General features: G+C 41.0%; 1 protein-coding gene across 2 annotated transcripts; it reads left to right on the plus strand.

Moving 5' to 3' along the window:
• The first annotated feature begins 2,843 nt into the window (after positions 1–2,843).
• Positions 2,844–19,643, plus strand: LOC141293688 (vitellogenin-like). Of its 2 annotated transcripts, none has more exons than XM_073825739.1 (28): positions 2,844–2,944; positions 3,073–3,093; positions 3,291–3,442; positions 3,561–3,812; positions 4,875–5,036; positions 5,126–5,274; positions 5,354–5,504; positions 5,621–5,778; positions 5,856–6,021; positions 6,107–6,232; positions 6,363–6,581; positions 7,659–7,876; positions 7,977–8,074; positions 8,245–8,366; positions 8,460–8,561; positions 8,826–8,945; positions 15,699–15,888; positions 15,991–16,078; positions 16,995–17,180; positions 17,272–17,407; positions 17,491–17,650; positions 17,728–17,834; positions 17,944–18,009; positions 18,385–18,594; positions 18,680–18,825; positions 18,917–19,055; positions 19,133–19,229; positions 19,306–19,643. In XM_073825739.1, exons 1-27 carry the CDS (start codon positions 2,866–2,868, stop codon positions 19,211–19,213), a joined length of 3,804 nt encoding a protein of 1,267 aa, XP_073681840.1. In that variant the 5' UTR covers positions 2,844–2,865; the 3' UTR covers positions 19,214–19,229; positions 19,306–19,643. The 2 variants fall into 2 exon arrangements, with proteins under 2 accessions (XP_073681840.1, XP_073681839.1); XM_073825738.1 differs by having other exon boundaries at positions 19,133–19,216.
• Positions 19,644–20,517: the final 874 nt, after the last annotated feature.

A 20,517-nucleotide genomic window follows, 5' to 3' on the forward strand; every position in this document is an offset into this window, starting at 1 on the left:
ATACAGACGGGAGCAAAGCATTCTCAGCAACACTTGTTACCAGTATGCACAGCCAGTCCCTTTGAGACCTGACCATGGTTGCTCTGCTTCCATCCAGAGTCCCCACCCATGATATACTCTTACTCTAGAATTGGACCTACACATCAGATGGAGAGAGTCACGAGTCAAAGATCGCTTTTTTCGCAAGAGTCTCCTTATCTGTTGGCAAGCGAACTTTCTTTCCTGTGTCAGTGGTCATTGACAGCACTACACTCATCAGGGTGGAGGGGAATTTTAACTACACTGACTGGGCTTGCCAGATGAGTTTTCCCATCCAAAAGTTTCAGAATCAGAATCAGAAAGAGCTTTATTGCCAGGTGTGTTCACACACACAAGGAATTTGTTTTGGTGTTAGGAGCTTCCAATACAGAAAGTACAAACATAGCAGACATGCATAAAGTTAAGGTAGTAAAACAATAATATTAAAAAAGAATATACAATAAATTATAAATAACAATGGTAATAAAAATACAGAAAAAGATGTCCATAGACAGAACTAGAATGTGCATATGTGCATAGGTTTGTGTGTTGATACACATGACCAGTACTGAGGTGTGTTAAGTGTGGTTCAGGTGGGATATGGCTTGGGGGGAAAAACTGTCTTCTGGCTGTTTTGGTGCACAGCGCTCTGTAACGTCGGCCGGAGGGCAACAGTTCAAAAACAGAGTGGGCTGGGTGTGAGGGGTCTAAAGTGATTTTCTTAGCCCTTTTCCTGACTCTGGAGGTGTAAAGATCATGGAGGTTAGGTAGAGGGATACCAATAATCCTCTCAGCAGCCCTGACTGTCCGCTGTAGTCTTCTGGTGTCTGTTTTGGTAGCTGAACCAAACCAAACAGTTATAGAGGAACACAGGACAGACTCAATGACAGCAGAGTAGAACTGTTTTAGCAGCTCTTGTGGCAGGTTGAACTTCCTCAGCTGGCGGAGGAAATACAGCCTCTGCTGGGCCTTTTTCACAATAGAGTCAATGTGATTGTCCCACTTCAGGTCCTGAGAGATGTTGGTATCCAGGAATCTGAATGACTCTACTGTAGCCACAGTGCTGTCCATGATGGTGAGTCGGGGGAGAGCAGACCTCCTCTTATGGCCCACTCCCGCAATGACCAACATCTGATGTTTGTCACTCAAATGACTGTCCTGGTGAGTCTGGTTAGATTTAATTTCTCCTGTATCTCCATTGTTTTTGCCAATCCTTGGGTTTTCCTATATAATACCTGTATTACCTGGGCAAACAACACTATCTTGCTTTGTAGTTTGTTCTGTCATGCAGACTCTCTTGTATCTGCACCATCTTCTGCTATTTCTTCTTTTGCGTTGCAGTTGGAGTGGACTGCTTTGTCACGAGACCTGGCCATGTACCACAATTTCCAGTCAGTCAACCTCCTTTCCGGCATTTCTACACCTCCAGATGGCTTTTCTCCTTGTCTGTTCTAGACAGATATTTCTCCAATAGGTGACAATAGAGAAATATCTGAGTCTGATGTGGCCATAATCATCCATTCCTCCTCTTTGTTGTGGGGTGTTTTTATTTGTGAAGAACAAGGATGGATCTTTGCATGCATTGATAATTACAAGCTTAATGACATAATGGTTACAAACTCTTATGTCTTTGGTGATCCTGAGGGAAGCAAAGTTATTTTCAAAATTTGAAACAAGAATGGCAAGCCCGACACGCTGTCATGACATTTCAGTGCCCCGGATGGCATGCCTCCTTCCAACGTGGACTTGCTTTCAGGCAATGTGGCGGGGGCCATCACGTGGGGTATTAAGGCCTGAGGTCAGATGAGCCTTAGCCGAAATTACAAGCCTATATTAATTTCCTTCAGAAGTTTGAAAGCTTTAATCACTATTCTCTGTAATTGCATGGAAAAAAGCAATTGTCCTTTTTTGAGCTCCACAAAAGAAAGAAAGTTGTACTTTTTTCTGTAAACTATATTTGTACACATCAAGCACAAAGTCTGAGCTTCTGTTTACCTAGTTTGATGTTCTCTGTATATGTGCATTCATGAATGTTTACCTGAATTAAACCCTTAAATTAAAATAAGTGCTGTTTAAAGATGAACAAAAGTCTTAGGGATTTGGAATTACATGGGGATGGGTAAATAACTAACTAAATTGAATGCTGTTGTTGTTGTTGTTTTTTCTTTTGTCACAGGCAATCAAGAAAATATTACAAAATATATATTTTATATATATAATTTTAAGGTTTCAGAGTAGGAAATGCCTCCTAACCATATTTAGGTAAGTGTATTTGTGTGTTTATTTATATTTAAACTAATGCTTGTATATCAGATGTTCATTAAAGTTTGATCTTGTTATTTGTTTAGCAGGTCACATGCTCTCCTAATAGGTTGTGATGACACAGTCTATGATCACACTGACCTGTCTCACACCTTTGTCCTCTAGTCCTGTTTACTCAAACTATTAACACAAACCAGTGAGATTCATTCTTATATTCCAGCATTTACAAAATAATTTCTCATTAACTAACATTTTACATAATATAAAAGGTAACAAAATATATATATATATTTATGTATAGCTACTGTAATTAACAATATTTACACAATTGGTTTGGAATTTTGATTTATACTTTCCATTGTGTATTCTTTATACAAAAATGCTGGTGTCCATTGACATATTATGCTGCAGCTAACTATAGGCACTAAACAAAGTCAAAATCATTGAATACAAATTGTAGCTGTATGATCACAAAGTTTTAGTGTTTTAGAATACAGGACAAATGTGGTACCATAGGGTCACTTTACCTCACTAACTGCATGAGATAAGGGAGTAGGAGGGAGAGACAGCTCCCTGTTATAAAAGATGATGTCCAAGTTGCTTACACCACCTCTGGACTTCACCATGTGGCAGCTCTATCTCTGTCTCCTGGTAGGCCTGGCTGGTAAGTACATGTCCTTGGCTGAATATTATTTAGAACTGAGCACAATGAATTTTCCCATGTAAATGTGTACTTCAATGCTGGTTCATATGAAAGGAGAATAGTAATGTTTCAATTTTCCTCTCTATTAGCCAGCGAGACTGTCAATTACGGTATGTAAACACTATAATTTACCTATAAGCCTATGGAGATTCTCTCTTTATTGTAAGATTTATTAGTACATTATTTTTATTGTTGTACTTAATGTGTATGTCACTAATAAAGGTTTTAAAGTTAATTAGGATTCAGATATATATTAGATAATACTTAATTGCAAATTTCTGAAATTTATCAATGGCCAACATTTTAGAGCCTTTCCTGAACTCTAAAAAAACATATGAGTATAAATATGAGGGACTGGTGCGAGTGGGACGAGAACTGCAAGACTTGGTTGAGTCAGCACTGAAGCTGAGGTGCACTTTTAAAATCATTGGTGAATCGCCACAAACCTTTGTGCTTCAGGTACCAACACTGTCTTTTTTTTTCAATCTGTTCTGAGCTAAGCAATGTAATATATTTATTTATAAATCAGATAGTAAAAATAATTAGATAACGTCTAATTATATACTGTCTTTTTAAGATCTCAAATGTAGACGTTGAAGACTTTAATGGCATACCCGGGAAAAGTGCCTTCAGCCCTTCCCAAAAGCTCACTAAGCGTCTATCTGCCGAGTTCAGCCAGCCAATCGTTTTTGAATTCTCCAAAGGACAAATTACTGACATTCGCACGGCACCTGGAGTCCCAAACGCAGTAGTAAATATTGTGAGAGGGATCCTTGGATTTCTACAAGTCACAGTCAAAACCACACAAAGTTTTTACGAACTGGTGGAGGTATGAAATCTACATATTAATTGTACAAAACAGTCCTTAAAGGGATAGTTCACCCAAAAATGAAAATTTGATGTTTATCTGCTTACCATCAGGGCATCAAAGATGTAGGTGACTTTGTTTCTTCAGTAGAACACAAATGAAGATGTTTAACTCAAACCGTTGCAGTCTGTTAGTCATATAATGGCGGTCAATGGGCACCAAATCTTTGACAGTAAAAAAAAACATAGACAGACAAAACCAAATTAAACCCTGCGGCTATTGACAATACATTGAGGTGTTAAGACAAAACGATCAGTCTGTGCAAGAAATTGAACAGTATTTATATTATTATTTACCTCTGATTCACCGCAGTGCTCAACTGTATTGAGCGTGTTCACAACAGCCGGTGCTAGGCGCGGCAACATGATCTTGCATAGTAGATGTATGCGCGCATACACTGTCACGCATGTACGTCACTCATTTTTTACACAGTGCATAGCGGCTACTCAAAATGCTAATTACTTGTGCTTATCCTGATCCTGACAACCAATTAAAAACTAGAAGATTACGTTTCCTTGTGTGAACTCAGTTCATAATCGGGAGTGTTGACTTTTCAGTGACTACATTGCCAGAGCATGTTGACGCGTGACGCGCCGGCTGTTGTGAACGCACTCAATACAGTTGAACATTGTGGTGGATCAGAGGTAAATAATCATATAAATATAATCATAAATCATATAAACACTGTTCAGTTTCTTGCACAGACTGATCGTCTTAACACCTCAATGTATCATCAATAGCCGCAGGGTTTAATTTGGTTTTGTCTGTGTATGTTTTTTTTTCTACTCTCAAAGATTTGGTGCCCATTGACTGCCATTATATGACTGACAGACTGCAACAGTTTGAGTTAAAAATCTTTGTTTGTGTTCTACTGAAGAAACTAAGTCACCTACATCTTGGACGCGGGGGGAGGGTTAAGCAGATAAACATCAATTTTTAATTTTAGGGTGAACTATTCCTTTAACAATAGTATGATTCTATAGTAAGAACACAATATGAAAATATATTTTTGTATTTCTTTAGTTGGGAATTCATGGTGTATGTCAAAGCAGTTACACTGTTGAAGAAGACTCCAATGCCAAAGAGTTGATAGTGTCCCAAATGATTGATATCAGCAACTGTCAACAGCCAGCTGCTTTATACCGAGGTATGGCTCTCGCCCCTGAAGACAAACTTAGCAAACAGGTGTGTTTCATTATATTTCGATTATAAACTTGAAGATAAAAAGTTGAAGATCAACCTTGAACTGATCTGAATGCTGTTCAAACTTACAGAGGGGTGAGAATGTTGTTTCAACGGTGAAACACACCTACACAGTTAAGTCCACAGCAGAAGGCGGTTTGATCACTAAAGCATTTGCTCAGGAGCGTCAATACTTCTCTCCATTCAATGTGAAGGGAGGAAACTCCCGAATGTTAGCACTGTAAGTGCCTTTGTCATTAGCTAACATGTTGTTGCAAGACTGCAGATTGTGCATGACATTGTCGTATTCCTTTTTCCAGACGGGACATCGAGCTTCTTAAAGTTTCAGACACAACTGACAAAATAGTGACCGGACAGATGCAGAGCAGAGGCAACCTGATGTACAAGACAGGAAAGGACCTCAATCCAATTCCCGTTGTGATGATCAACCTGAACGAACCAGTGCCAAAGGCAAACCGCCAAGACCATACACTCATGAACATTCAAACAGATATGTTGAATAAACTCATAAACCGATTTTGATCTGTACTGTACTGTAGATTTTGATCTGTCCTGTACTCTAACAGATTTTAGATTTAATCAAGCGCTTGGCGCAGGATAACATATATCGTGTGGAAAGCGCAAGCAGCACAGATATCCTGAAGCTAATTCAGTTGCTACGTGTGGCAACACTTGACAATCTAGAGCAGTTATGGAAGCAGGTCTCAGGAAATGATGAGCACAGGTATTTTCCTTACACCTGTCTTAGTACTATGCAATCTCAGATGTTATCCTACTGATTCTTCTTTTTTTGGTCTCCAGGAGGTGGTTTCTGGACTTGGTTGTGGAGGTAACAGATGAGAGGATCCTTAAATTCCTTGAAGCCAGATTTAAAGCTGGAGACATTACAGCGAATGAGGCAGGACAGGCACTAGTAGTGGCATTTAACCACTTGTCTGCTGAGCCTGTGTCAGTAGCATTAGCTCAGGTGAGCTGGTGACCTTAGTTAAATATTATCAATAATCATTCATGTCATGTATGTCTGCCTTCTAATGCTCTTTACTGTTTTCCAGGAGTTCCTGGCAATTCCTTTCAGCAAATCCCCGCCTCTACTGTGGAACACTGTAGTTTTGGCGTATGGTTCTTTAGTATACAGATACTGTGTGTATAACGATCCCTGCCCCGTTACTGTGGTGCAGGTATCTGTGGTCTTCTACTTCTGTATGCCAGATGATTAGTGCAAATATAAATTTTTATAATATGTTTAATGTGGAACTCAATTCTCTGATATTTATATTTTCCATGTCATTTGTAAACAATGTTGTCCAGCCACTGATGGATATGGCTACAACTGGACTTAGTAAAGCCTCTGAGGAGAGTATGGTCCTTGCACTGAAGGCCTTGGGAAATGCAGCTCATCCCTCCAGCATCAAGACTCTCCTGAAGTTCCTTCCAGGCTACACAGCTGGAGCTGAAAAACTTCCAACCAGAGTACAGGGTGCTGCAGTCCAGGCATTCAGACTGCTTGCAAGCAGGGACCCCCACAATGTAAGTACTATATTATAAATAAGTATTTTTAAGTAACTTTGCAAATGTATTGAAACAGAAAAAAAAATAAAATACCACACATACAGGTGCATCTGTTAGAATGTCGTGGAAATTTATTTCAGTAATTTAACTCAAATTGTGAAACTTGTGTATTAAATAATTTCAATTCCTCAGTTCATTCCTTGTAAAGTTCACCCAAATTCTTTAATTGATTTTGCTTGACATACCTCTCTTGGTTGGTTGTGCATCTTTTTCTTCCACACTTTTTCCTTCCACAACATGCTTGGATACAGCACTCTGTGAACCGCCAGCTTCTTTGGCAATGAATGTTTGTGGTTTACCCTCCTTGTGAAGGGTGTCAATGATTGAAATAACCAAAGACTTAAACTACTTAAGTCTGTGTGCATTGAATTTATTTAATATACGAGTTTCACAATTTGAGTTGAATTACTAAAATAAATGAACTTTTTCACGACATTCTAATTTATTGAGATGCACCTGTAGAAGTATTCAGACACTTAAAATTTTGCTTGATCATGTTTGCAATGTTGCTGTACTTGAAATGGTGTCCACTTGTGCCATATTCAGTTGATTAAAGATGATTTGGAAGTCACACACATCTGTATAAGGTCTAACTGCTACAAATGAATATCAGAGAAAAAAACCAAGCCATTAAGCTCAAAAACAGCATTATGTTGAGGCACAGATATGACGGACAATCACCCTAAACACAAGACAATGTAAAAGTGCCTTAACTTAAGTGGCCGAGCCAGTTCATGCAATTGATCCTAGTCAAACAAGTCTGGAAATACATGAAAATTGCTGTCCACAGACAGTCATCAGCCAACGTGACATAAGGTCTGCAGGGATGCCTTGAGTACTGGCTTAAGGGTGTAGATTCTCAATGTGATATTTCCTCAAAGGTTAGTGTTCCCACACTGGTTAGGCTTAGCAAGAATGTTGTTCCAGGACCAAATAAAAAAAACATTTGGTAAAATCATGAGCACAAATGTTTTCATTAGCAAGGACTACTTTCAGCAGATGCTGACCATCTTTCTACGTCTTATATGTGTGCAGGTACAGGATATTGTCTTGAACCTCTTTGTGCAAAGGACTCTTCCTGCTGAAATCCGCATTCTGGCCTGCATGGTGCTTCTAGAGACCAAGCCATCCATAGCTCTGATCTCAGTAATAAGCGAGGTCCTCTTAGAGGAGGTTGACCAGCAGGTTGCCAGCTTCTCCTACTCTCTACTGAAAGGCATTGCCAAGTCCCGCACCCCTGATAATCAACATCTGTAAGCATGCTCAATTGTGTACTTCTACTTTCCTTTCCTCTGCTTTCAGAACATCTGAAGTGTCCTCATTATTATTATTTTGTCTTCTAAAAAAAAAAAGATCCACTGCCTGCAATATTGCCATGAAGATTCTTGCCCCCAAACTTGGCCACCTGAGTTATCGCTACAGCAAGAATTTGCATTTCGACTGGTTCCATGGTGGGTTTACATTAGAAAGACAGTGTTTCTCAATACATAGGAAAATACCAGAGAACAGGGAGCTTTTCAATAATCATCATTATGTGCACCATCTTTTTGGTTTGCTATCTTTGTTGTACAATCTTTCAGTGATGCTGGGAATGGTCTGACACTGTTTCTTGTCTCATCAGATGACTTTTTATTTGGAACATCTACTGACATTTATATGCTGCAAAATGAAACTCTGATACCCACACAACTTATGCTTAAAGGAAAAATTAATTTCATTGGGAGAATATTACAATTTCTTGAGGTAATCAAACAAAAGCTTTAAGTTCAGTGTAATTGTATGTACTGTATACGTACTGTATATATGTTTTATATGTAATCTTTCATGTATTTCCAGCTTGGTGTCCGTGCAGATGGACTCAGAGAGCTGTTAGCAGGAAAAATCCCTCAACTCAAAAAAGATTTAGGAATCACAGATTTCGCCACTATAATGAAAATTGTGAGCATCTTCCGCAGGTGTCACCACACTCTTGGAGGGCCGGTGTCCTACAGAGATTAGCTCCAACCCTAATCAAACACACCTGAACCAGCTAATCAAGGTCTTAAAACTTCCAGGCAGGTGTGTTGAGGCAAGTTGGAGCTAAACTCTGCAGGACACCGGCCCTCCAGGATCAAGTTTGATCTTCAGTTTTAGAATTTATGAAATGTATTTCTTGACTTATGTCAGTCATTAGATTAATGGCTGTGCACTGATCTTTTAAAGCTCTCTGACTGGCAGAACCTACCAAAAGATAAACCTCTGTTAACAGCATTTGTACGCGTATTTGGACAGGAAGCCTTTCTAATGGATGTAAGCGGAGACTACATTCAGAACATCATAAAGGTATTCCACCATCTTTTTTTTAACATGTTATACAGTGAGGGAAAAAATATTTGATCCCCTGCTGATTTTATATGTTTGCCCACTGACAAAGAAAGGATAAGTCTTTAATTTTAATGGTAGGTTTATTTGAACAGCGAGAGACAGAATAACAACAAAAAATTCTGAAAAATGCATTTCAAAAAATGTTTTGCATTTTAATGAGTTTCACGAGTTCCCACTTACATATAATTAGCTGGAGTATGTAAGCATGTTTGGCGTGCTGTCCGGGGAAGGGCTCCGAGCTCGGGAATGGCCCAAACCTAGAGTACCCCCCCCCTATGTATATGTGTAGAAGGAACTCGGAGTGAGGAGATGGGGTGGTGGAGGGATGCTGATAATCCGTCAAATGGGTAGAGGTGAGTCGGCTCTATTTATGCATGATGTAGATTGGCTTGAGTGAGTTCCAGCTGTGTTAATTAGGCTAAGTATCTGACGTGCTCCTCCCGAACTTTGGTTTATGAAACGTCATTTCACGAGTTCCCACTTACATATAATTAGCTGGAGTATGTAAGCATGTTTGGCGTGCTGTCCGGGGAAGGGCTCCGAGCTCGGGAATGGCCCGAACCTAGAGTACCCCCCAATAAGCAATGGAGTGTAGGACAGCCGCCAGAAAGAGGACCCCCCCAAGCGCTGAGATCTGGCGGGGGCTGTTGTTTGGGAGAAGATGTTTGGTTAGCTGGCCGGGTGAGCCTTTCGTACTCTGATGGGAGAGGTTTTTTGTATCAGGTCGAAAGGCTCTACCGGCTGCTTTGTATGGATTACGGGATTTAGGGCGTCCGGTCGGGAGAGCTCAACCGATACTCAACGGGATGCACACGGCGTTGGAACGGGTGAGCCCTACCGGCCGAAGGAGGAGCAGCGTGGTTGGGGCCCGATCAGGAGAACCCGGGTTGCCTTGGCCGGAGCAGCTTACGATGTTGGCATGAGGGCTCTACTGGTCGATCGGCCCCTATTGGTGCTGACCGAGAGGACCCATGAAGCCTCCGACGGGAGATCAAGACTCAGAACGTCAGACGAGTGGGTCTTCTCGGTTTGGCAGGTAAAAAGGTTTTGGGACGCCTGGTGCGGGCGACTCTCGCGACATACGATGGGAGACCAAGGCAAACGGCATCGCATGGATAAGTCTCGCTTGCAGGCGCCAAGTACGTAACCCGACCGGGAGAACTCTCGCCGACGTCCGACGGGAGACCAAGGCTCGCGGCATCGGACGGGTAAGCCTCGCCGGCCGGGGAGGCAGAAAGGAAAACCCGAATGGGAGGGCTCTCGCCAGGCATACGAGGGGAGATCAGGACTCAGAACCTCGAATGGGTAAGCCTCGCCAGGTGGGGGGAAAAGATGTGAAGTTGGCCTGAAGGGGCTCAGATAGTGTCCGGCGGGAGGCGGAGACTTGTGGAGTCGGACGGTTGAGTCTCGCCGACCGTCGGACGGAACGGAAAAAATTGCAAGGTCGGTTTGGCTCTCGCAGCGTCCGATAGGAGACCAAGGCTCGTGATCGGACGGGTAGGCCTTGCCGACTGTAGGGAAGAAAAGTGCAGTTGACCGGGCGGGGGCCCCTGCGGCGTCCGACGGGAGACCAATGCTCACGGCATCGGACGGGTAGGCCCCGCCGACTGTGGTGTCGAAAAGGTTAGGTGTCTGACCTGGGGGCCCCTGCGCATCCGACGGGAGACCAATGCTCACGGCATCGGACGGGTGGGCCCCGCAGGACGTGGGACAGAAAGGTAAGTTGTGGTCGGGGGCTCCTGGGGTGTCTGATGGGAGGCCAAGGCTCACGGCATCAGACGGGAATACCTCGGCGACCGTAGTGAGGAAAAGGTCAGGGTTGGAAAGTTTTTTTTTTTTTTTTTTTTGGTAGTTGAAGGAAAACATTTACGAGCGGAAAGGCTCTCGCAGGGTCTGACGTGAGTTTAATACTCGCGGCTTCAGACAGGTACGTTTCGCCGGTAGTTGAGAGTCGAAAGAGAAACATATTTGCACCACCGGGACGCTCTAGCAGCATCTGACAGGGAGTTCGATACTCAATTTGAGTTGTCTAAAAAGGGGTAGATGCTTTGAGGATTACTTTACGTAAAATGTTTGCCAAATCCAAAAGCCGCTTCTGATAACGTCAGAAAATCTTGGTGCTGCTTGCATCTGAAAGTTAGGTGTATGACATAGGCTTCTTGTGTTAACGTACCCTAAATAAGTGCCATGGTTCTGGATGGATGGCATAGCTTTAAAAGCTGAGGTGATGTCGACTTTTGCCAGTGTGAAGACCCATGATTTAACGAATTGGTTGCACGATCAATGTCCTACTATTGTGAGAGAATTCGTCAAGAGGATTTTTTTTTTTTTTTTTTTTAGGCGACAATGCTTGGAAACAGGGAGTTATGCGGAGCTGACAGATAGACTAGAGGGCATTTCGTACCCAAGAATTATGCTAGTAGCCACTTCGATTGGCTAATGTGAAACCCTCATTTAATTCATGCCACCTACGGGGGGAAATGCTGGTTATTTGTGAAATGACTGAATGTAATGATAAATTCGGAAGAGTGCCAGCTTTGATGTCCGCATCCAAGGATTTGCAATTCCAACATGTCTGTTGTAAAGAAATGGCCAAATATTAAAGATTAAGTGGTAATTTCAATTGAATGTGATTTAGTCAAACGAAAATGAAATTGCACGGTGACATGTAAAAACAATCGTCAGCTCATTGGTGCTCTATGGTCTGCTACAGGAGTTGGAGGCCACTGAAAAGAAAAAAGGGGTTATTAGTAGTTGCAGGAAAAAGGCTGAGATTTGTGGGCCTGTGTTGCAAGCAGAGGCAGCCTCACACTGGCTTGATCTGTGGGCCACGGGATGGGAGTCTGGAAGAACCCGTGTAGCCTGCATTGCTAGCAGAGGCAGCATCACAGTAGTGTTTGCTACAGGAGCTGGAGGCCGCTTCATTCCATAGACTTACATTCATATGTGACTGGATAAGACTGGAAGCACGATCTTGCACGAGAAATTGCTGCATTCTTAAGTTCAAGCTTTGTGAACTTAGAATAAAAACACATTTAAAACCGCGGTGCTGTGGGAAGGTGGGGCGGGTAGATTGTATGTTGCAGTATGGTAGTGTTACCAATTGGACAAATTGTTACCAGATTTTGCAACTTCTCAGATTACCTTAGCGACGTCTTTTCCAAAGCACATAGCAACATATTTAGTAGGGCTGGGTAAAAAATATTGATTCTCCGATTTTAATCGATCTTCAGTTGAATGCAACTATATCCATTCGGGAAATCCCCGAATCTATTCTTAATGCACGTGCTTCACGTAAGAGGATATGAATATTCACCTCTCGTCCTGAAGGTGTCACTAGTGTTCCTGCTGAGAGAGTTTTCTCAACCGCTGGTGATCTAATCACAGCACAAAGGAGCTGCCTTAGATCAGATCAGAACATGTTGATCAGCTGCTTCTTTTGCAGAAAAATGATTAGGCTGTAGTTAAGAACTGTTAGTTTTATGGACAGTTAGAATGTTTTGTATAAGCAGACAAAGGCTTTATGATGGGCCTGTTTTGAGTGTTTTGAATTTAGAAAAAAGTTTTATTTCTTAAACATGTTTGAAGTTCTTAATAGATTTCACTGTTGCACATTTACAGTCTTTTTATTTTTTACAGTAATGTGCATTTTGCAGTTTGTTTACATGGTGTACAATGGATGCACATATTTATGACTTCTTGTTACAGTGTTCATTTAAAATAAAAGTTGTTTAAAATATCAACTGTGTGCACCCTATTATTAATGTAGATGTGTATTTCAGTAATAAACTTAAGTAGGAGAGTTTCAGTTACCAACATTTATATCAAAATATGGATCACATGTCTGCAAAACTAACATTTTAAATGAAATAGATATCAAAACGAATCGAAACCATAAAAATAAGAATCGAATCGCCAAATTGGTGACAATACCCAGCCCTAATATTTAGTGAAATATCCTATAAATGTAAAAATTTAGCAACTTCAGGCATGCTTTGAAAATAAGATGCTAAAAAGACATTTTCCTCTTAACCATGCAAAGTAATAAGTGTTGAAAAGCTAGCCTAGTGGCACATCCGCTAGAGACTTGGAGAGAGGTGCTTGCAATATGCACATCACGAGTGCTTAGTTGCACTTGCTCTGTTTATTTATTTATTTATTTTTATTTTAATATTTATTTATTTATAGTCATTTAGGCAAACACTTATTTCTCGAAAATCGATCTTTTGTCAGATTATGAGTGAAATGTGTAATTTAAAATTAAAAATAAAAATAATATTAATTCAGAAACTGAGTAATTTGTTGTGTTTTACGGAGTTTCTTCAATCCTAGGTACAAAAATTACATTGACATCATTTTATGTCACAACATCGTTTAAAAGCCTTTAGCAAAAAATGACCTACCTTTGCAACTGTTTCTAAAATTTATTTGCAACATGACCTGTGTCTCTAGCGGAGACGTCTTCAGGCTATAGTGTTTGCTACGAGAGCTGCATTCGATGCTGTGGCCGGGAGAGCCACGTTAAATGGTTGAGCCAAAGCGGGCAGTGAGTGGCTTTGGTGCGATGAGATCTGGGGCGCGGCCCGGGCTCGTTGAAGGCCTGCCGGTGAGACCCAGTGCACGAGCCGGGTCTAATGCGGGGCGGTGGTGGTATCGAACGAGGGGAGTACGGGGCTTTGCGAGTTTGCTGGAAATATTGGCTGCCCTGCTGGAGTGGATTTAAGAGTGAGGTTGGCTGATTGAAGGGAAACGAATAACTAAGATCGTACGGATTCACTTTGTTTATCCTCCGCGAGGACGGTGCGTCGGAATTGATCAGCGTTTGCCTCAGGCATTAAAAACGATCCACTGTCCGATCGGAGGAATTGTTCGCCCGGCCGGATGACAAGAGAATGCCGGGGAAGAAGTTTGGAAGTGACGCCGGTGGGGGCGAGATTACATTTTAAGGGCTTTGGTGAGAGCGTGCGTGGCTGGTCAAGCAGAGACCGCGATGAATCCTGTAAATCCTGGGAAAGATCTGTGATGTCATGGCAAAAGGTGCAAACCGAATGCTGATAATCCGTCAAATGGGTAGAGGTGAGTCGGCTGTATTTATGCATGATGTAGATTGGCTTGAGTGAGTTCCAGCTGTGTTAATTAGGCTAAGTATCTGACGTGCTCCTCCCGAACTTTGGTTTATGAAACGTCATAAAATAAGCATTTGAACCCTTCACAAACCATGTCTTCATACTTGGTGGCAAAAACCCTTGTTGGCAATCACAGAGGTTAGACATTTCTTGTAGGTGGGCACCAGGTTTGCACACATCTCAGGAGGGTTTTTGTCCCACTCTTCTTTGCAGATCCTTTCTCTCCAAGTCGTTAAGGTTTCAAGGCTGACGTTTAGCAACTCAAACCGTCAGCTCCCTCCACAAATTGTCAATGGGATTAAGGTCTGGAGACTGGCTAGGCCACTCCAGGACCTTAATGTGCTTCTTCTTGAGCCACTCCTTTGTTGCCTTGGCCATGTGTTTTGGGTCATTGTCATGCTGGAATACCCATCCATGACCCATTTTCAATGCCCTGGCTGAGGGAAGTAGGTTCTCACCCAGGATATGATGGTACATGTCCCTGTCCAACGCCCCTTTGTTGCGGTGCAGTTGTCCTGTGCCCTTAGCAGAAAAACACCTCCATAGCATAATATTTGACGGTGGGGATGGTGTTCTTGGGGTCATAGGCAGCATTCCTCCTCCTCCAAACGATTTGAGTTGATGCCAAAGAGCTTGATTTTGGTCTCATCTGACAACAAAACTTTCACTCAGTTCTCAAATCAGTTTCAAATCATTCAGATGTTAATTGGCAAACTTCAGACGGGCATGTACATGTGTTTTCTTGAGCAAGGGGACCTTGCAGGCTCTGCAGGATTTTAGTCCTTCACAACATAGTGTGTTACCAGTTGTTTTCTTGGTGACTATGGTCCCAGCTGCCTTGAGATCATTGACAAGATCCTCCCGTGTAGTTCTGGGCTGATTCCACACCGTTCTCATGAACACTGAAACTCCACGAGACTCCATCTTGCGTGGAGCTCTAGGCCAAGAGAGATTGACAGTTATTTTGCGTTTCTTCCATTTGCAAATAATCGCACTAACTGTTGTCACCTTCTCATTAAGCTGCTTGGTGATGGTCTTGTAGCCCATTACAGCCTTGTGTAGGTCTACCATCCTGTCCCTGACATCCTTGGACAGCTCTTTGGTCTTGGCCATGGTGGAGAGTTTGGAATCTGATTGATTGCTTCTCTGGACAGGTGATCCAAGATTCCTGGCTCCCGGGTGTCTTTTATACATGTAACAAGCTGAGATTAGGAGCGCTCTTTTAAAGGGAGTGCATCAAATCTCAGTTTGTTACTTGTATAAAAGACACCCAGGAGCCAGAAATCTTGCTGATTGATAGGGGATCAAATACTTATTTCAGTCATTAAACTGATGCAATTAAATGCATTTTTCTGGATTTTTGTTGTTGTTATTCTGTCTCTCACTGTTCAAATAAACCATTAAGATTATAGACTGATCATTTCTTTGTCAGTTGGAAAACGTACCAAATCAGCAGAGGATCAAAACTTTTTTTTCCCCTCACTGTAGAGGATTTGTTGTTTTCATGCTTTATTTATTTATTTTTTATTTATTTTTATTTTTTTGTAGATTCAACTAAAACATTATGCACTTATTTTCTGCTCAGTCATTTAGTCCTTCTGCAGGGAAGGAGAGTAAGGTTTGGGAAAAGATTCAAGATGTTCAAAAGGGAACTTCCTGGCACTGGACCAAGCCACACCTTGTGTATGAAGCTCGATTTATACAGCCAACTTGTCTTGGTCTCCCAGTTGAAATCAGCAAATATTTCTCCATGGTAAATGCTGTTACAATGAAAGGTAATAAGTTTTCTTCTACAATTTATTATCTAATTAGATGTCTGGTAGTTCTGGGGATAATAGAGCTAAATACAAAAATGATAATATATTTTATCTCTACAGCTAAAGCGGAAATTAATCCTCCTCCCAAGGAACATCTGGGTGAGCTGCTAAGCTCAGATATTGCCCTGCATACAGATGGCTTTGCTGGGTAATGATGAAAAGTTATTTATTAACTAGACAGTGATACCTAGTGGTGTGGATGTAGCAACATCAATCAATATCAAAATCAATAGTACCCATGCCACTGTATAATTTTGTTATTTGCAGCCAGCCATGATTTTATTCCTGGTAACTGAAATGAGTAATTGGAGATCATGTGAGCTCAGTCTTCATGAGACATCCTGCTCAGTCTAAATCAGCGGTTCCCAATTCCAGTCCTCGCGCCCCACCGCTCTGCACATTTTGCATGTCTCTCTTAGTTAACACACCTGATTCAGATAACCAGCTCATTAGAAGTGAGGTCCGTGCAGGAACTGCGATCCGATTGACATGGTCCCTGCAAAGTGTTCATTGCTCCCTGCTCCCTAAGTGGGGGAAATCTGTTTACTATACTTCGAAACATTCATTCACATATTTGCGCTACGTCACCGCATGTAGCGTCTTCACACACAGATGAAACTTACTAGAGAAGTGTGACATAAGTGCATCTGTAAATGAATGCATTTTAAATTTACGTCTCCCACGCTTTAATGACCTTCAAATGGAACACATACGCTCGCTTCGAACTAATGAATAATGGCGGAATATCCTGTGATGTCCACTTCGAAGGGCAGTAACGTTGGAATAGAACAAACGTCGGAAGCGATGCGTGAAAACACAAAATGTGCAGAGCGGTGGGTTGCGAGGACTGGAATTGGGAACCGTTGGTCTAAATTAAAACAGCATTTTTAGGCTACTGATATAACAGCCATTTTAATATCAGTGGTTGTGCATGAACACTATATGTTCCACAATGTCTAAGTCAAATAATATATAGCTTTGTGTTAGAATTTAGTTGTCAGATTTTCATTTGTGTTCATTTCACATTTCTTTGTGTTGAAAGCTGACTTTCCTTCTGCTTACAGTGTGACAAAAGATCATTTTGTCTTTCATGGAATCAACACAGATCTTTTTCAGTGTGGTGTTGAGCTGAAGAGTAAGATGGCAATTGCCTTGTCATGGGCATTTGACTTGAGAATAAACATGAAAGAGCAAAAGTATGAAATGAATTTGACCCCAACCAAAACAGTCACTGAATTATTTTCAGTCAAGTACGTTTTCCATGATTTCTACAGCACCATTCTGATATACTTTGAATGTGCCACCAAATAACCTGATGATTTTTCACTCTTCATCAAACAGTTCTAATGTGTTCGCTGTTTTGAGAAACATTGAGGATCCAAATGAGTTCAAAATAACTCCCATGATGCCGGAGACAGAGAACTCTCAACAGGGTCTGCCACTGGCCAGGATGTTACCAACTTCAAGGGATGATCAGGTACAACAGCCTTCACAATACTAAAACAAATTGGAGATATTTGGCAAATCCTGCAGACTTAACGGCTGTGTTTTCTGAGGCAGACTGAAGACTCAGCGGTCAAATTCAGGCAATGTGCTGCTGCCAAGATTTATGGAACTGCGATCTGCGTTGAGGCAGAGGCCAAACGAGCACACTACCTTCATGAATATCCTCTGTATTACTTCCTGGGACGTACTCGCTTTTCATATCAACTAGAACCAGGTAGCACATTAATTACTGATATAATCCAAAAAGGATATTTAAATATTCCTAGCAGTAACCTGTTGCTTGTTTCGAAGCTAAGGGTGCCAAACCCATTGAAAAGATTCAGATTCAGGTCTCTGCTGGCAGAAAACACCCTCCAGGTGTCAGTGAAATGATGAATCTCAGCCGCAGAGTATTCAAGGTACCATGACTCAGCCATAACTCTTTATCACTTACAGTGGCCTAATGATTTCCAGTCGTGAACTCAGAATTAATGTGACGATTTTGTTATACATGCTCCCTCTGTGTAGGACACAAGAGACGAGGTCACTTCCTGTGGGGAAAACAATTTATCCAACTCATTTGCAGCATCTCAGGTGCAAAACAAACATCTGAAGTCATTATTTCAAATGAAAAGGAGGGTTTAATTAATCAAATGTTCAATTATCAATTGTATACTTGGACAGACACACTGTAGCTTGATAATCGGTAATGTTCTACAAAGTTTTTCAGGTCATCCTGAGATGTATGTTTTGAATCTGCTTGTAAATTAATTCAAATCCAAAAGATTCTACAGAATATAGCTGTACACCTAATTTGTAGAAGAAGAATGAGCAGAGGAGAATTTGCCATGCAAAAGTAACTTAACATGATCAGAGTACTACAGGGTAACTAGAAATTGCTAGAGTAATGGAGTAATCTAGGAATTGCTCAGTCATCTTATCATTTAACTCATTTTCTCTGTGCTGTAGGATTTAGATGCCACTCCAGAACCTGCAATCACAGTAAAAGTGCTTGGCCTAAGTCCACCAGCAAAACCTTTGGGCTATGAAGGTGTAGCCTTTTATCTGCCAACAGCCCAAAGAGATGACATTGAAATGATAGTCTCTGAAGTTGAGGAAGAAGCAAACTGGAAAATGTGTGCCAATGCAAATGTAGATAAGAGTCATTCATCAGCAAAGGTAGAGAGGTCTTTAGAGCTTTCTGGTGCAACTCATTCTCATCAGTTTCCTTATTGCCTTATTGATTTTCTTCTTATGTTTCTAGGCCCATCTCAGATGGGGTGCAGAGTGTCAAACATATGATATATCTATGAGGGTGTCCGCAGCATGCCAACCAGAGTCTAAACGTTCCATATATACCAAGATCAACTGGGGAGCTCTGCCATCAGTGTTCACAATGATTGGTCAAAGGTAATTCATTATGTTTATGATTTTCCTAAAAAACAGTATGATATTCTTAGTTTTTGTAAGATTTATCTATCTTCACCTAACTTTCCCTCAGAATTCAGGAGTATGTACCTGGCCTATCTTATGTAATGGGTTTCTACCAGAAATATGAGAAAAACCCAGAACGTCAGGCAGCTGTCACAGTTGTCGCGTCCTCACCAGAGACCTTTGACATGAGAGTGAAAATTCCAGAGGTTGTTCAATTTCAAATATAGTATGTCTTATTGCCTTCCTGCTTCTGTAGGCTAATAAATAATTTTGTCGTTTCTAGAGAACTTTCTACAAAAAGAAAATTTCCTCACCAGTTGATCTTGTGGGGTTTGAAGCTATGAACTTCACCATGTCAACCTAACAGGTCAATTTATGAAGTGTGTATCAAAAAAAACTGTGCCTTTTCTTGTGTATTTGCACAAATCGAGTATCTTACTGTTTTTCTCTTAACAGGCTTGCGTTACAGAGCCCTTTCTGGAAGACCAAACTGACAACATAGAAAAACGGATCATTAATGTTCTGAATTGTTTGTACATTTCTGAGATTTGATTATTGACAGATTTGGATATTCAGAGATATATGCTAAAATCATTACTTTTGAATTATACTTCAATGAATAAAGTGTGCAATAAGAGTTCCATTGTGACAGTAATTCAGTATGTTCAGACTGATCATTATATTCCAGTCTGGAGTTAGTTAGATTTACCTGTAGAGAATCTGTGAGAATCTCTTTCATGTTCAGAATGTAAAAAGATTGGTACAGCAATTGTAAATAAATGTGTTTTGATCAACATGTTGGTTCTGTCACCTCAGCTTAGTTCTACACTCTTAAAAATAAAGCTGCTTTAAAAGGTTCTTCAAAGCGTTGCCATAGAACCATTTTTGGTTCCACAAAGAACCATTCAGTCAAAGGTTCTTTAAAGAACCATATCTTTCTTACCTTTTTATAACCTGAAGAACCTTTTTTAACCTCAGATGTTAAAGGTTCTTTATGGAACCATTTAGATAAAACGTTTCTTCTATGGCATCGTGAAGCACCTTTATTTTTAAGAGTGTACTTCTCTTTTGTGATATAGACCATGATAACACACATCTCACCACTCTAGGAAGGTTCAGGTCTCCCACATATTAATAGCAGCTCCCTGACTCCCACAAATGATACCGTAAATCGAGTGAGATAGAGAAGCCTTGTTTACAAGGTATCAAAGTGTGTTTTCAGTGATTCAAACAAGTTGTCAGCCAAGATGCCTTTACCGTTCCCACCTGTTAAGCATGAGTGTTTTGAATGTGTCTCCTTGGACCACTTCTGCTTTGATTTCTTCGCACTTTACATCACTTTCGCAAGAGTATCGAGTGCGATGCACGAACACAACTGAATGAATCAACCCAGTTAACACAGCTTGGGGGTTAGGGGATTAGTGATGCAACCTCCTTGAAATTACTTTTTGCAGGGTGGGATGTCTGCAGTAATATACAGTACGGATACATTTTTTGTGTCTGACAAATAGGCCCTCCTTGTGTCTCTATACATATGTGCACAACAATCTTTAGTTTAGTGATATCATATTAGAAGTTGAAATGTGAAATTTGTATTTAAGGAAAGTTCACGTCATCACTTACTCACTGTCATTGTTTAAACTTTTATGACTTCTACTAATATAAAGG

The sequence above is a fragment of the Garra rufa genome, chromosome 20, assembly GCF_049309525.1.
Source record: "Garra rufa chromosome 20, GarRuf1.0, whole genome shotgun sequence".
NCBI classification, from domain to species: Eukaryota; Metazoa; Chordata; class Actinopteri; order Cypriniformes; family Cyprinidae; genus Garra; species Garra rufa.

Excerpts from the sequence above, each read along its gene's own strand:
- LOC141293688 (XM_073825739.1), top strand. The coding sequence starts at position 2,866 with ATGATGTCCAAGTTGCTTACACCACCTCTGGACTTCACCATGTGGCAG. Across the intron at positions 8,075-8,244 it reads GCATTTCGACTGGTTCCATG|ATGACTTTTTATTTGGAACA; the intron begins GTGGGTTTACAT and ends TTGTCTCATCAG. Across the intron at positions 15,889-15,990 it reads AAATGCTGTTACAATGAAAG|CTAAAGCGGAAATTAATCCT; the intron begins GTAATAAGTTTT and ends TTATCTCTACAG.